Raw genomic sequence first — 17,708 nt, 5'->3', positions numbered from 1 at the left:
TTTTCTTTAAAAAAAAAAAAAATCTGTGCAAGTCTCCAATTCTAAAATTCTGCAATTGTATGATTCTAACTTAAATTAGGAAAGCAGGCAGACAGTTTCTGAACGTGTTGCCATGGATGTTGTGTTGAGATGTCTGCTTAGTCACATTTGGTGCCATCTGGCATGAAAGAGTGACTGGATTTTGGTCTGAGGGCAACTCAAGGTACTTAGAGGGATCTGCTGTCCTTCCAATATTCAGTTGAAATGTCCTAGCACCTTAGCAGACCGCCTGCCAGATAAAATACAGTATATTAAAAAATATGAATAATTTTTTTAGTGTAAGTATATCACATGTGGAATACTTTGGGACGTACTTATACTAAAAAATGATCTGTTGTTTATCTGAAATGCAAATTTAACTGGTGATTTTTTTTTTTTTTCCGGCCTAAATCTGGCAGCCCTGGCAGCATCCACCTATAATCTGTGATCTTGGGAACATTTCGGTACAGGTAATACTGCACAAAAGTATCTATCAGATAGTAAGAAAGTTTTCAGTCAGTCAAGTCTGACTCATGTTCCACTGAATGTTCTGCAGTCTGAGTCCCTCCTCACATTTTACTGTTTGTGGAGCTTTGATTAATGTTTCTCTTTCCTGCACTACTAATGAAGTGACAAACAACCATTCTAATAAAATCCTTAAAATGTCCATAAATGTAATTTATATTTCAATTAGCAGTCAGTTACTTACATTTTGAAAAATATGCTTCTCTTGACTAAATAATATTTGGTGAAATTTCAATGTACAGTAATTTATGAGTACTTTTGGGCTTTGTTTTTCTTATCTGATAAAATAGCTCTGGAATTTACGTGAGGTCGGGACCTTTTAATTCAAGCACACGCCAGGAGCTATATCCCCAAATACCAGATTTTTCTACAGTTCATCTTTGGTTCTCATTAGCCTTGGAGTATTTATAACTATACCCATTCATCATCCTTTCTTTTGAGATCTGGTGCCTCTGCAAGGAAGAAGGAAATTTACAGCTCTACATTCTTGCAAAATTTATAGGCTTTTGGTGAGTTATTTGGTGAATATAAATGGAGAACATGAGAGTTTTGCAAAATCCTTAAGATTATTAGGAACTCTTCTGCTTTGCTTTTCCTGATTTTAGTGAAGGAAAAGAGAATATGGAATAATGAATTTGCTGGTTTTCATTATTGTATTTGATATCAAAAGAAAAGTTTCAGAATATATATATATATATATATATATATATTGTTTTTAAACCTTAATTCAGTCATGGAATTTTGGCACTAAAGTTCAGGATCAGTGGTATCCAAGTCAGACCCAAGAGGCACATGCTTTTGTTCTGTCAAGTTTGTAGAGTGAGGAACCATATGTAGTGCTCTGTTTTTGAGCTGTCCCCAGACGTAGGTGGGTGAACTTTCTTCAGAGCCATGGATTCATCCTCACTCTGGCCATTGTTTAGGCAGGTAGATGTCTGCCACAGCCCAAGGCAGCAGTGCATGACCATCTCCTCTTGGCCTCCAGTGGTACAGCAGATACGCAGCCCTTTGCCTGTTTGCAGGGGGAGGTGGGTTGGGGTAAGATGTGTGTGCATGGTATTCATCCTGGATCTTCCCTGCTCTGGTCCAAAGCCATAGCCATGGAAAACCCTTTTTCTCTCTGCTCAGGCCACCAAGAGTAGTGCTAGACCAGCAGAGAGAAGGGTAGGTATGCAGAAGGCTTTCTTTCCCAATTCCCTCTTTGCAAGGGACTGAGAAAGGACTGATTTAAAATATACAGTGCATATGTGATGTCCCTTATCTTTGTAAAGTGTAGATCTGAACATACTATTAATACTTGCCTACATAGATGCTTCCAATGGCTCCCATTACCTATGGGAAGAACTGTAAACATCTAAGGATAGCAGCATGTTGGGGACCAAGGCCCAACAGGGCTATGAGGAGAAGAAAGTAGGATGTGAAGATGAGGATGATCCAACAGAAAGGGAGGTGCTGGTGATGCAGGAGAAAGAGGATGATGCAAGAGAGACAGCCTTGGTCAGGTGAGAAAGGAAGGGGAGGTTGGCATTAGCAGAAGGAATACTACTTGCATGGTCACCAGCCGGAAGGCAGAGTATGTGGAATAGATGCAGCGAAGTTGGTGGCGTTACCATCGGAAAGACAGGGTAATTCTCTTTTCATGGTACCTCTTTTCTTTATTATGCGTGTAATAAATATCAGCTGAGAGCAGCAGGGGAAATCTGAGATCTGAAGAAGTGGGAGTGGTCAGTGTGGAGAGTTGGCAAGTGCACAGACACAGGGAGCATCAGGGAGTGCGTGGCGAAGTTGGCTTCCCATTAGAAATGCTCAGCGTAAGGAGAAGTCATCACCTGTGTGGTCTGAGGCAGAGTGGCATTGGAACCCACCTCCCAGGAGCCCATGACTTAGCAACACGCTTCCCTGAAGGTCAAAAAATCGATCTGATCTGTGCCATACCGCTCCGTTCCCCACTGAATTGACTTGTTGTTAGATCACATGCTGCCTTTTCCTCCCCTTTGCCCTTCCTGGGCCTTCTCCCACTCCGTTACCCCTCTAGCTCTCCCTTGGTCGTTCATTGATCACTCAGCAGCAGCAGGCATTGGTCTATGTGCTGGGAATTCAGCTGTGAACAAGGCAGATGAGGGCCCTGGAACAACTGTTCTAAGAAGGGGTAGCATCCATAACCAAGGAAAAACAATTGCACACAATACTTCTGAGATACCAAGTGCTGTAAAGTCAATAAACTGAGACAGTGAGCTTGAGTGACTGGGGCGTGAGAGGGGAAGGAACTTCAGAAGGTCCCTCTGAGGACAGGACCTTGGAGTTGAGACCTGAAGGGCAGGAAAAAGCTGGCAGTGGTGGTGCGGGCATCTTCTGTGCCTTGTGGGGAAGGGGAGACTAGATGAAAGAGCAATCCTGTGGGAGTGGGTGTTAGCATGGGGTGAGGAAACCCTCTTGACATTTTTGTTCCGGTGATTAAAATGTTAAAATGTTTCAATCCCATCATGGAAGAAATCTCTTGCTTCTCCCTCCTTCTCTCTTCAAAGCTCTTGTTTCAGTAACTGCAAGCAAAGAACAATAAATAAGGAAATCTTTCTCTAATAAGTTTCATCCAGACCTTCCCTTGGCTTCAGTTTTTCCTATCTTAACTCGGTATGTTTGATTCCTATCTTACCTGAGGGTCTTTTTCACTATTTCTCCCTGGTGTCACATCCTGAATGGAAAGATAGCCGCAGCTGAGGGTGAAGGTGGGCTGGAAGGCTGGAGGTACCAGGTTGTCTGTGTGCTTGTTGGGTGGGACCCAGAGGAACTTAGGTTCCATTTGCAGCCATAACGTCACTATACGGACCTTTTCCAGTAGGGGAAAGGAAAACAAACCAGGAAGGCTAAAAGAGGTCGCGTTCTTAGGCACTCTCAGAATTGTCTCTCCTCCTCATTTCTGACAAATATTATAGAGAACTTAGCTTAATTCCCAACCCTGGGTTGCCCTGGAAGTCCTGAGCAGGTACCATTCCAAGAAAAATTTTCATTTGCCAATTATATTTCCCCTTCAGGGATTTGAGAGCCAGAAGGGATCTTGGAGCTTGTCTAGGTCACCCAGGGCGGTCCCTTGGTTCTCCTTCTGTGGCAGTGCTTTGTCTGGTTGACTTGGTGCAGGCAGAGCAGACTGGCCCCTCTAGTACCATAGTGCACTGCTTCCCGATCTTTTTCTACTTTACAGGACCCGTAGAAAATGATCACCTGGGCAAGGCAAATTGGGGTTCATAGACAAGGTTGCTCAAGGCTAGAGATGGGAAGGGGAGCCTGGGTTGGGGCGGATGCGCAGAGCAGGGGGTTTGTATCTTGGCACATGTAGAATCCATTGGTGGTATCTTTTTAGGAAACACTCCTGGTAGACTGTAGTCCTTTACTAGATTGCGGGCCCCTTAACAAGTTGGCTGTTTTTAGTTGTTCTTGAATACTTTAGGCCCTTGAAAAGTCCTTTACAACTGGGAGAGAGCCCAGGAATATGGTTGCCTTAAATGCAACAAGGATCTCTTCGGTGAGAAATAACCACAGAGAATTCTTGCTAAGCCTCATTGATAAGTTACATCTTTGGGCTGCCTGGAGTCACACTGCTCAGGTTGGAGTTCCAGTTCCGCCACTCATTGGCTGTTCCATCCTAAGCAGATTGCTTTCTCTCTCAAGGGCATTTCCTCATCTGTGCAATGAGCATAACACTATTTGGTATGTGACAGAGTCCAGGCCCTTCCCTAGAACTATCTGACTTAAAAGCCCTTGCTCTAAGTCACTCTTTTATTAACACAAACACATTTATAAGACGCTGGAAAAGTCAGAGGTTGCATTTTTTGGGGAAAGATTTTGTGGGTTAGTTAAAATAGCTATTGTCCAATAATGCCTGGATTTGTAAAGCAGTTGAGAGTCATCATATCAATGCATTATTGGGCATAATATTATGTTTTAGAGTTACAAAGGTGGTCAAAATAAAGATGGTATGAAAAAGTAGGAGAAGTGAGCCTGATGATTTCTTAAGGTTTTTGTGGTGGTTAACTTAGAAGAAATGAAAATAAAGTAAGAATTCAGCTTGGTTACAAATCAATTTATTTAAAGAACTCCCCTCCCCCCCAATAATATTAGACTTGTTTCTTGCTTCTACTTTCCCAGTTTTGATTGGGGCTGAGTCTCATGAGAGTGAGGGTCCACTATGCTGGATTTAAAATGGTTGTTGGGAGAGGACAGTAGGAAGTGATATCTGGTTTCTCCACAATAGATATTGATTGCTTTGGTAGAAATTAGCATGATTGAGACTTGCCTGAAGATGAATAGCACCAGAAACCGTCAATTTCCTTATTTTCTTTTTTTAGTATTAGATGAAACTGTCTAAATATTTGCCCTGAGGAAATCTGATGATTCTAAAAGCTTCTTTGAAAGAAGTTTACTAAGAAGTTGAACAAACATTCTAATATAATAGGTTTGGGAAAACATTTCTGACACTTTAAAGGCTATAATATGAACAACAAATACACACACACACACACACACATACACATATATAAATATATATATGAAGGAGAGGGGAGTGCTTTGTAAAGTTTGTGAAGTGTATGTCCCTTAAAAGTATGTGTTAAGTTATGCATTAAGCATTTATGTTTTAAAAAAAATTACCTTTCTCAATTAAAGGAACCTGGCTGAGAGACCAGCCAGATTCTACATTTTGCAAGAAAATCAAGTCCTAGAAATGCTGCATTTCCTTTTGAATGTTGGTGCCAGAGATACATCAAAGATACCGGGGGAAAATCTTACCAAGTTCTCCCTATAATTTGAACTGAAGGGTTCTATTTGATGTTTTTTTGGTTGGACCCAACATCCTGGGTAAACTGAAATTCCACCTACTCCCTTTGGAGAGTGTCAGGGGAGAAGTACCTCCTTAAAATTATAAGTCTTCTGATAGAAGAAAGCTGCTTCTTTTGGTTGGTGGAAATTTCCATTCCCAGGATACGTATTCATTTTTTACCTCAATGCAGCTTCCTCTTGGTTTTGTGATTGAGTTATTTTTAGTGAGTTACCATGCTTCTTCTCATTCCCTGCTTAACTATGCTGCATCTTTTACTTCTCTTTCTCCATTAATTAATACCCTTAGTTCTTTCCTTAAACCCTTCACACACTGAGGAATATTTTAATTTTTTTATGTTCCTTTTGAAAAAGAGGGAAATATCTGGTTTGTCTAGAAATGAGGTATCAGACCTGCCCCAAATCAGGTGTTTGATTCCAGGCTTATATTTGTGTGTCTTATAACACAATTTGAATTTATTCACTATTTTCTTAGATTGTTATTCTTACTCGACCTAAAAGACCCAGTTCCAAAGTAAGAGGGCGGTAGCAATGTTGTGTGCTGATTATGTGCCAGTGCTGTGCACATTCATGACTTCATTTATGATAAGTGATATCATCCCCATTTTATAGATGAGTAGGCAGAGCTAGTTATCTTAACCACTGTGCTTATACTGTCTAGTAAAGGTACAATTCTGAGCTAGTTGGAAATTTATTTGTGTAGTTAAAGCTGCTATAAACCCAAGATAATGTTCAGTTTTTTGACTCGGTTTAGAAGCTGTTAAAGCATTTGACAATAATAAAAGAAATGTATAGGCCCATTTTGCAATGCTTCATGTCCAGCAGGTACTGATGTTTATAGGGGTCGATAATCATTAGTAATATTATGAGTAGATATCAGTGAATGTCACAGTCAAACTCTTGTACTCCATTCAGTTATGTTGTGGTCGATGGATGGAACAGTCCTAGTAGAGGGCACCATGGATTTTTAGGTCAAATAGAATCCCAACTTTTCCCCTACTCTTGGATGACCTTGCAAGTTACTCACCCCTTCTAACCTCAATATATTCATGTGTAAATGGGAATAATAATACCTCATATTGCTATGGTGATGATTAAATTAAATGGGAAAATGTACATAAATTGCTTAGAGCCTTACACATAATATTCAGTATAATGGCAGTTGTGAATAATAATTGTCATAATCATACAATAGAATCTCTGAGTTGAGAAGGATCTTAGGGTCAGATGGACTTAGTACCAGTTCTCCTTCTACTAGCAGTGACGATAGCCAAGTCACTAGCCTCTGTGAGTTTCTATTTCCTCATCTGTACAACGGAGATAATATTTAACAGGGGATTATGATAAAGATTATATGAAATGTGACATCTGTAAAGTGTTTAGCACTAATTAACCCTCATAAAGGGTGATGACCTCCTTCGTTTAAGCCGATAACCTGTGGGGACAGGGCAGCTCTAGCTACAATTGTTAGAGTTTTACTAACACTGAACCTTAGTTACCCTGTGACATTTGCCAGTTTGGCTCTAATCCCATGATCTGATTGGGAAAGTTATTTTTGCTCTCTGGGTCATGATTTTGATTAGATCTAGAAATATTGTTAGGACCCTAACCCACTTGCTTGATTGTTAAGATTAAAATTCTTATTCTTCTGCAGTTGATCTTTATCTCCATCTTCCTGGATACATTCTGTGCTGAACAAAAATATTTGTGTACATGAAAAAAAAAAGTTCTAAAGCAGAGGAATGTGACAGGCAGCGTATCAGTGGATTGGATTGTTGAGTGCTCTGTGTGGTTGTTGCCTGTGACTCAGAATTTAATATGGAGATCAACATTTTAAATAATTTAATGCTGAGTGTGACATTTTAATTTATTTGATCTCTGCTCCGTTCTCCCTTTCTGTCTACCTTCATATGAAGTGCTACAGTTTGAAGTCAGTTAATAACAATAGTATTATGCTGGGCTTTGAATGTAAAGAAAACATGAATAAACCAGCTAAATAAAGCATTTTCCTGAACGGAGTTCCCCTGCTTGCAGAATCTTCCCTAAGGTTTAGGTGCAAAATCCCTTAATCATATACTTAGCGTTTCTACTCCTTATGTGCAAATTTATTTGATTTCTCTGGGCTGTTCCTGTGTGCCCTGCATAAATAGCTCTGGGTGAGATTATTATGTGTAATGTTAGATCTTACCTAACCTGCTTTTCAATGTTTTGGAACTGAGAGTGCAATAGCTGTTCTGATGTGAATAGTTATCTGGTTTTAAAATCCAAAGTTGTTTTTGACACTGGATGCCAGATTTTATATTCCACCGGCTAACAAGTCTATAAATACCATGTTAACTTTCCTCCCTTCTGTCTCAGAAGGAGACTTCATCTCCAGTAGCGATCATCATGAACATATACCCAGTGGTGGGCTCCTGGAGCCCTCAAAGCAAGATTTCCTTTATAAACACCGTACCTGTAAAAGACAGTTTGACTGCTTGGTGTGTTTTCAGGAGCATTGGGAGGATTCTTCACCCCAAGTTATTTTCCCTGCAAATTACACTGTTGGAAATTTATTCCTCTGGGGTACACATCTCTCCTTCCCGCCGTTCATGTTTCCTTGGAGGGACAGTACTTAAGTCCCTAGTACTTGTTTATTCCATCATGACCCTTTAACTATCCCCCTTTCCCAGAGCTGCAGAAGGGATGGGTTCCCACTGGTCTGGAGTCCCTGAAATGGGGGTATCAGGCACTGAAATCCAAGCAGTGCCTGAAGGGCCTGGGTTCCACTGTGTTCAGAGTCTTTGGGCAGGAAGGGAGAAGGCCCAGTCCCGAGGCTCAGGCTGTATATATGGGCAGCATTTTCCATAGTGATCAGAAGTAAACCACAGCCTTCTAGGATGAGCTGGTAATCGAAAATTCTTTCAATTAAAAAAAATTACTGCTTATGGGTGGGTGCAGGGAATGTACCACCTCCTAAAATTCCTTCCATCCCAATTTGTTTAACTTGTATCCCTTTGGAGGGCTCTGCCTCCCGGTGAGGGAGTCCTGGAAAGAGATGCCAGGGCCCAGTCGGCACAGTCTCTGCAAAGGAGGATTCTGAATCTTTTTCCTCCATCCATCTGTCCTCTTGCTTATCTTTATCTACTCTCAAAATGGGCTGGGTTCCAGGGGCCACCTTACTAGCTGTGAGACTTTAGGGAACATTACTTTTGAACCTGATTTCCTCATGTAAAAATGAATAGGTAGTCTACATTCCTACCGTCCACCTCGCAAGGTTGTTAGGAGGAACCTAAGGATAGTGCTTCATCCAAGCATTCGACAAACACACGATGAACACCGAGTAGTGGTTTGTGCTAGTATTGTACAAAGGCGTAATATAGTTCCCTATCTGGGGAGATAAAGAGAGCACTCTTCCAAGCAAAGAAGATTCCGTCTCACCTGTCATATCCTCAGTGTGTAAACACCTAGTATGGTTACAGTATTTGTTCAGTGGTCATGTGTAGCGTACTTTGTGCTCTAATATTCTATGTGACTCCATATGGGACGATAGCAAGATGGCGGATGAGTACTACCATAGGTGCGGAAAGACCTCCCAGCAGAGGTAATGTTTGAGTTAAGCCACGATGGATGAGTGAAGTTTTATGAAGACTTTAATATGTTGCATTTCACCGTGGGCTCTCACGGGTCTCTGGACTGGCATCTGAGAAGCACTCCTTGATTTTTAACTTGTCCATTAATCCTGATAAAATAGTCTCGCCAGTGTGTTTATAAATGTTTTGAACAGGCTTGTTTTCAGATGAAAGTTTTCAGAATATAAAATTTTATAATGAAAAACCTCTTAATTTATATGAGCCCCCTTTTTTAACCTGATACTACTGCACTTTAAATTAAACCATGCTTTGTTTTTATTTAGGCCTGGCACTTGTTCCTAATGGCAGGGTAATTATAGTGCACAGGGACACTCAGTGAATGGGAACATGCTTGCTATAGATGTTCAAATAGAATTTGTTCTTTTGAGGCAGGGACAGGAGAAAAGTCACAGACGATGAGACAGATTTTCCAGGGGGCAGGTTGACAGAATGAATGTGTCCCTTAGGGGGCATCAGTTAATGGAGATCTGTTTCTTACGGGTGCATTTTGTAAAATAAAAGTTTTGGTCCCTAGAAAAGAATGTCATGTGAGGATAATGGTGAAAATTAATTAAAAGGGTATACATAACCTTAGATCTTGCTCCATATTACTGTTTTACTGTAATAATTACATCAGTGTTATATTATTGGCTAAATATTTCCCTTGTGGGATTGAGGGATGTCATTATATGGACTTTGTGTTTATAAGACAAAATAGTTACCCATATGAGTTATATGGTAGAGCTCCCTCTTCCATGAATTTTCTTGAGAGATTAATTCTTTAAGCATAGAAACTTCTAATTCTGAAAATTTTAATGGTAGACTTTTTAAAAATCAGGAAATGCTTCACACTTTTCATCAAAGTAAATGCAAGATAATGTAGTCTTTTCTTCTTTATGACTTTAGGATTATTGCGATGAGTGCCAGTTATTACCTTGAATGCTCTGGAGAGGTGCTCAGGGCGGCTTGAAATGGTCCGAGAGCGTGGTGCTTTATGAGTAGAGGAAGCAGTTGCTTTTTATATTTTTCTGTTTCTTTTTTCATCATCCACTGTCTTTTTTTTTTTTTTTGCGGTACGCGGGCCTCTCACCGCCGTGGCCTCTCCCGCCGCGGAGCACAGGCTCCGGACGCGCAGGCCCAGCGGCCATGGCTCACGGGCCCAGCCGCTCCGCGGCATGCGGGATCCTCCCGGACCGGGGCACGAACCCGCATCCCCCGGCGGACTCTCAACCACTGCGCCACCAGGGAAGCCCCATCCACTGTCTTTCTTGCTGTGCTTTTTACTGTTCCTCAACCTCACCTTTTTCACTGGCTTCTGTGCCAGAGCAGATAAGCATGATTTGTCAGCTCCATCTTTTACAAAATCTTGCTTGTAGATCTCCTGTTGGAACTCAACACCCCCTTAGGAAGTATTCTTGCCAAAATATTGACCCTGAATTAATCAAACCTCTATATTCGAGTACCAATATATAGGACACAGAGGAATAAAGTGAATGTTAAATGATCCGTCAAGGATGCAATCAGCAAAATTAAACAAAACAACTTTACAGAATAAATGACCAAAGGGGTAGGAAAAAAAAAAAAAAGATGAAGAAAGACATTCATGGAACCTATAGATGAAAAGAGATTCGTCATCTAGTTACAATGTGTAGACCTTATTTGGATCCTGATTTAAACAAACTGAAAAAAATATGAGGCAATTGGGAAAAGTTGAACACTAACTGGATACTTGATTTTAAGGATTTATTAGTATTTTTTAAGATGTGATAGTGTTGGCATGGTTATGCGTTTTTTTGTTTTGTTTTTTTTTTTTGGTGGTATGCGGACTGGCCTCTCACTGTTGCGGCCCCTCCCGTCACGGAGCACAGGCTCCGGACGCGCAGGCCCAGCGGCCATGGCTCACGGGCCCAGCCGCTCCGCGGCATCTTCCCGGACCAGGGCACGAACCCGCGTCCCCTGCATCGGCAGGCGGACTCTCAACCCCTGAGCCACCAGGGAAGCCCACGGTTATGCTTTTCTAGTGTGGTCTTTTATAGATAGATACTGATATTTAGGAATGAAATGATATGAGTTTATAATTCTCGAAGTTCAGACTTAGGTTACAAGGGGCCCCATTCTACGGTTCTCTCTATTTTGAATATGTTCGAAATTTTCTATAAAAGCTCTTTAAAAAAAACAACACCAAACTAAAACTCTACTTTGAAGCCCAGTTCTGTCTGTGTATACAACCCGTTATTTCATGGACATTCCTAGAAAGAGTGATCTGCAGTCACTGCAGAGGCATAATTTTTCTTGACAGCTCTTGCAGTTTCTTCTTCTGTGCCCTGTTTCTTAACTGTCTCCATCTAAGCCCTCTTCTCTTCTTGCTTTATACTAGGAATACTTAATCTGTGAGTTCATAGATGAACTTCCTCTAAAATATGGTGCCTTTTCTGTATTTGCAAATGGGCATGTTTTAGGGGTCAGGCTCTTGGCATTGACCAGAGTTTTAAGGGTCCATATGATTCTAGAAGGTTAACAACCACCCCACTGGCCGCCGTGCTCCACAGTCACATTCATGGAGTTGTCTTCTACTTGCACATTTCGCAGCTTGGATCTGATCACTGGTCCACAACTCTGTCCTGTGCTTCAGTCCTGTCCATTCATTTGTCTGCTCTTTTTCTCCACCAACACCTCAAAGATAACATGTTGGGTGATAGTTTTACGATTTACCCAGTTGTTCTTCATGACAAGTACCTCTGAAGTAGCCTAGATTTCACTTTCTTCCTTACATGAACATCTGCACCTAAATAATTATCAAGCTCCTATTATTTTACCTCATAAATGATATTTTTTGTGTGTGTCCTTTTCTTATTTGGTACAGTGGTTTTTTTTGGTTTTGTTTTTTTAAACATCTTTATTGGAGTATAATTGCTTTACAACGGTGTGTTAGTTTCTGCTGTATAACAAAGTGAATCAGCCATACATACACATATATCCCCAAATGTCTTCCCTCTTGCATCTCCCTCCCACCCTCCCTATCCCACCCCTCTAGGTGGTCACAAAGCACCGAGCTGATCTCCCGGTGCTATGCGGCTGCTTCCCGCTAGCTATCTGTTTTACATTTGGTAGTGTGTATATGTCCATGCCACGCTCTCACTTCGTCCCAGCTTACCCTTCCCCCTCCCCGTGTCTTCAAGTTCATTCTCTACGTCTGTGTCTTTATTCCTGTCCTGCCCCTACGTTCTTCAGAACCTTTTTTTTTTTGTGGTACACGGGCCTCTCACTGTTGTGGCCTCTCCCGTTGCGGAGCACAGGCTCCGGACGCGCAGGCTCAGCGGCCATGGCTCATGGGCCCAGCCGCTCCACGGCATGTAGAATCTTCCCGGACCGGGGCACGAACCCGTGTTCCCTGCAACAGCAGGCGGACTCTCAACCACTGCACCACCAGGGAAGCCCAGAACCTTTTTTTTTTTTTTTTAGATTCCGTACAGTGTTTTGATTTGGACATGCACCATCTCTCATCCGGCTATTAGACTACCATTGGAATCCTTGTTACCAACCTTCTTGCCCTCAGCCCAATCCCTTCTGTTCCCAGAAATGATGTTGCTAACACAAAAATCTGATCGTTTCACCTCTCTGTTGACATCAGTGGCTTACAAGGTCTTACAAGGCCCTTCATTATCCAGCCCCTGTCTCCCTAAGCAGCCTGATTTCCTGACACTCCTCTTCAGACATATTTAGAGCATGACATAGTCGTCAGATCTCCTGGGCTTTGCTTACATATTCACTCTGCCTGGAGGTCAACACCCCTTCCACCAGCCTACCTTACTCATCAACATGGGAAGTACGGCTTTTACCCTTCAAGCTGTTAGGATAACTCCTCTCTCAGAGGCATCCCAGATGTTCCTCTTAGAGCACTTGGGAGCTGTTCAAATGCTCACTCTGCCATTTGCACAAACTACCATTAAGTGGTGTTGTTTTTAATTGCCTTGTAATTGTTTACAGGCTATAAGCTAACCCGTTATTACCTTTGTAGCATCTTTGAGACTCTAGCTTTTGCCCAGTCGTGAGGGCATGAGTGTTCAGTAAGTGCTTGCTGATTGCATGGCCTTGGTCCCCAGGGACCTTCTTTCCTTCATGTGGGTGCCACCTTGAGCTCTTTCAAGGAGATATTGGCAGGGAGACCGCAGGGCTCCTTTTCCTCTTGGATCCCATTTCCTGAAGAGAGAGGTGTCCTGAGTGGCCACTGGGAGGGGTAGGTGGGAGACTGTTTTCCAGTACAAGTTTTTCTTTGGTGACTTGATTATTTCCCTCTCTTTCTAGGTTCCTCTGTTCTCTCCCATTTCTTTTCTCCTTTTTTAAAATTGAAGTATAGTTACTGTACAATATTATATGTTACAGGTGTACAATATAGTGATTCACAGTTTTTAAAGGTTATATACTCCTTTTATAGTTGTTATAAAATATTGGCTAGATTCCTGTTCCCTCCCATTTCCTAGTGACCCCTTTAAAATATGAGTAAAGGGTTTGAAATAAGACTACTCTCTTCCTAAACATCTTGCCTACATACACATATTTTTAAAATGAATTAGGGTGATTGAATTTTATTTTCAACTTATTTTGTAGTATTTTTAGCAATGAAAATTGGAGTTTAACTATCTTACTACCCAGGAGCCACTGAACTCAATATTGATAGTGGAGCCGTTTTCCCAGAAAATTACTAATTAAGTATTCTGAGAGCAGTTTTAGTCAGAAAAGGCTTTGTCCATGATCACAACATTATCTCAAAATTAAGATCTCTATTGCTTATATTTTTATAAGCCTACATATTAGCAGCTGTGTTATCTCCATATAGTTTTCCTTCAGTGTTCCTTCAGTGTTTAGTAACCTCATCCTGCCAGGTCCATGGTGGAGAAGGCAGGATCTGCTAGCCCTTAGTCATGAAAATAGGAAAGCAAGGCTTACACTGGATTTGGGACATCACATAAAAGTCTTTCTGTCTGGTGTGTGGGGTGTGGGTAAGACAGAACACAAGATGGAGGGAGGTATCTTTATGGTAGGATCAGGGTGTGTGGTGTCTTTGATTCCAGGCGTATGAGTCATTTGTTTAGAAGACAGCACAGTGAGGTCGTAGGTGGATGCCTGGTACAGTCATTGAGGGGATGGTACACAGAGGTTGCATGCAAGTTTCGTTGCCCAGGGTTCCATCAGAGAAGCACCCCTTTACTTGATTCCCTCGGGTCAGTGAAACGCAGAGCACGGCCTCCACACTGTGTGCAGGCCTCTCTGGGACCCTCCAAGCCCAATGCTCCCCAGGCAGGGTGCTCATCGCTGCCCTTTCCTGGACTCCCCCTGCCCCCAGTCAGAACTTGCTAGGTGTCTAACCAGTTAACCTGGAGCACTAAATCAGGGAAGGGTTAATGGTAGAATATGTTGTTAGCCCAACAGTATGTGCATTTTAATGGATATCAACAATGCTTTAATAAAAAGAATAAGAAATCTGTGAGTTTTATGGTGACAAGCAGCAGAGATGAGGTACCTACCTGGTAGGTTGTGGCATGCCCAAAAGGTGTACATGCGCGCACACACGCAAACACACATAGCTAGATAAAGGTTACCAACATAAACATATAACCAAATTGCCTGTCCTTTTCTCTAACTTTCCTGCTCTCTGCTATGTCCATATCCGTATTGAACTTAATTAAATTTCATCTGGATGAAAGGCTTTATAAAGGTCAGGAAGAAAACCTAACTCATTTTTCTGTGCTAATGAGTTCTTTTATTCTTTAAAATCAGAAATGAGGATGGAGAAAAAAGAAGTGTCAGTTGACTTCTGAATTCACCAGCATAAAAATTGCTTATTAAAGCTCTGATTTGAAAAAATGAATTACACAAAAATAATCGCCATGCCCTTTTCTTTTTAAAATTTTTTATTTTTACCCAATTTGGGGACATTGGTTTTAATCTCAATCTGCTCATCAACAGTTGTAATATTGTGCTTTGAGGCTCTAAAAAACTCTATACACACACACACAGACACACACACTTCTCTGAAAACTTAGGCATGGGTACACAGTATGTTCAAAAACAAATGAATTAAGTTAGCAGCTGATTTTACCCCCCAAGTGAGTATCTTGCAGCACTGGAAGCCTCTTCTGCTCCAAGTTCACAAAAAGGGCATTAGCAAATGATAAGCATCTGAAAGCGGAAGTTTTCCATGTTCATAAACTTCAGGAGCACATGCTCCATTGAGTGATTACATCCTTTATAAATAATTTCATTTTTAGAAATAAATGTTAATGTTAGTTTGTTACTGGAGATGAATAAAAGTGCCAGCCAGTCCCCAAGTGATCTTTTGCTTTCCCTGGAAGGTGAAATATTTCGTGACATTGAAATCAGAAGTCGAAGCCAACTACTTAAATGAAATTCCCCTCTGGGTAGTGTACAGAATGCATCTTAAACTCCTAGACGTGTGTGTGTGATACAGAAGTGTTCCTGGTGAAAATTTTTATGGACTGCTTCTTGGAGGGAGCTTACTTCTCATTAACAAAAGGTAGAAGGTTCGGTTGGCAGGAGTGATGGTATCACCACTATGTCTCCTATGAAAGGCTTATTCCCTTTAGAAAGATTTTGGTTTCTAGAATCCCCAAAGCCTAGTGCAGAGCAAAATTCCCCATCTTTGCAATTGTGGTCTTACCAGTCCAAAGGGAGATGGCACTTCTCACATCATTGGTGGGGTCACCATAGGATGTGGGTCACTGGATAATGTTGTGTTTATCAGAAGCAGCAAAATTAAGGGTTGCCCCAAAGTAAGCTCTGTGGTTTTCTGCTTGGGAAATAAGGTCATATTTGCCTTGTGTATTATCAGCCTGACCCCAGCGTGGACTGGTGGCAGAAGAGGGTGTAACCACCACATGCGTTGTTTGCACGTAGCCAGGCTGTGTGATTTGTATACCTTTTCACGGACATGTTTGTGTGCCTGGTGGCTCAGAACAAACTTTGGTTGGCCTTTTTCTAGCTAAATAACACATAAGAATTTCTGTGAATCACTTTATTTATGGTGTCACACTAGATGGGTGGGATTGTTCGGGTTCTAAGAGGTAGGAACAAAATCTGTATCTTGCTTGTTGATTCCGCCTGTCCCCTCTTGAGCTCTCTCTGTCTTTCTTGTGACCCAGCACAGTTTTATTATAAACTGCTCTAGTTGATGAGCAAGTTTGAAAGCCTTTTAAAAATTTAGTAGTTTTGCCTCACCTCTATTGTTTGTGGCTGGCCTTTCCCTGGCCTCGTGAGTGGAAAACTTTCAGTCAGAAGGAAGCATAAAGCCCTTTGCTGAGAGGATTGCTATGTTCCAGGGGCCACTGGTGTCTATTCGGCTAGGATCATTTCCCTCCTCAGTGGTAAACAAGCTGCCTGACGAGGAGCCACAGCCTGTTTCTAGAAAAATCTTAGAGCTGGGAAGTATACTATGAAATGCCTCTTAAGTGGTGAGGGCCACAGCCCACACCACTGCGGGGAGAGGATGCCAGAGTTGTGTTGTAGCCAAACTCATCTGGAAGAACTGAGCCCCATTCGGTCCTCCAGAGAGTCTATGAGCAGAGGGGAGAACTCGGCTGGCACCCATGGAGCCCCAGGTAAATGCAGCATTGCCGTAAGTGCAGGTAGAGCCCAAAGCCATGCCTCTGCCTGTGCTTTGCTTTTGTTTTGCAGTTCTTTCTTTGCTTTCCATGAGATTTCAAAGGAACACGTTTTTGCTGGATCCACGTTTCTCATGAAACTACCGTCTCGTTTTCCTAAAGGAGACAACCCAGTGTAAACATAGGTCTGTGTTTTGTCTTTTCCGTCTTTTGCTGAACCTACCGATGTTAATATCCTCTTTTGTTCCAAAGCCTTGACTTTCTTTGACGTCGCCACCTATTTTAGTCTTTAATCTCTAAAGAAATCTCAACCCAAACTCTTTTTTTATTAGGTTATTTGTTCAGAGCTGCCGTGTTTGACTTGCTGTTCAAGAAATAGCTGTTAGTTTTATGTGTGAAACTTCAGGGATTAAGGGACAGCGAGTGCCCGATATGTTACAGCTTTTGTCTACCTCAGTTAGAGTTTAAGGAGGCTGCTCTCCAGCTTCCCCCAGAATGGGTTTTTAAATTGCAATTTTGAAAAGTCAACTCCGAAAGAGAAGGTTATATTTAATCTTTCTTTCTGGCGGTTGGAGAGATGGATTGAAATTTCTTTCTAAACTTGAAAAACAAGAAACACAGCATTGGGACTTCCCTGGTGGCGTAGTGGTTGGGAGTCTGCCTGCCAATTGAGGGGACACGAGTTCAAGCCTTGGTCTGGGAAGATCCCACATGCCGCGGAGCAACTAAGCCCGTGCACCTAGAGCCCGTGCTCCGCAACAAGAGAAGCCATCATGATGAGGAGGAGCCCACGCACTGCAAGGAAGAGTAGCCCCTGCTCGCCGCAACTAGAGGAAGCCTGTGCGCAGCAACAAAGACCCAATGCAGCCAAGAATAAATAAATAAATTTATTTAAAAAAAAAAAAAGAAACACAGCATTGTATGAATAGAAGGCTAACATGCATCATGTGGGGACTCCGAGTGCTTTATGCTAAACATAAACCAATAGCAGCAGATCCATAAGGAAAACACTAAAAATTTCATATAGAGAGTGAATTTCTTTTGTTTTATTTACTTTTGGAAAGACAGTAAGTAGGGAATTACATATATTTAAAATGTAATCCTT

General features: G+C 41.8%; 1 protein-coding gene across 8 annotated transcripts in view; it reads left to right on the top strand.

Moving 5' to 3' along the window:
• The window catches only part of LOC149750504 (uncharacterized), an 81,812-nt gene that overhangs the window by 37,974 nt on the left and 26,130 nt on the right, over window positions 1–17,708 (top strand). For 3 of the 8 annotated variants that reach the window (XR_016392921.1, XR_016392919.1, XM_089910037.1), the window contains one exon: window positions 438–488. The exons of 2 other annotated variants lie outside the window; for them this stretch is intronic. Coding sequence is in view for 1 of the 6 variants with exons in the window: in XM_089910037.1 (XP_089766163.1) it covers window positions 438–466 (29 nt within the window). In the remaining 5 variants the exon portion in view is untranslated. Of the gene's footprint in view, window positions 1–437; window positions 16,601–17,708 lie in introns of all 8 variants that reach the window. 3 more of the 8 variants (XR_016392918.1, XR_016392916.1, XR_016392914.1) reach the window with 1 other exon arrangement.

The sequence above is a fragment of the Delphinapterus leucas genome, chromosome 1, assembly GCF_059928025.1.
Source record: "Delphinapterus leucas isolate spDelLeu-1000000601 "Yukka" chromosome 1, BTC_Dleu_Yukka2, whole genome shotgun sequence".
Taxonomy (NCBI): domain Eukaryota; kingdom Metazoa; phylum Chordata; class Mammalia; order Artiodactyla; family Monodontidae; genus Delphinapterus; species Delphinapterus leucas.
The sequence above is the reverse complement of the archived record's forward strand: the minus strand, read 5'-3'. Positions and strand labels throughout refer to the sequence as shown.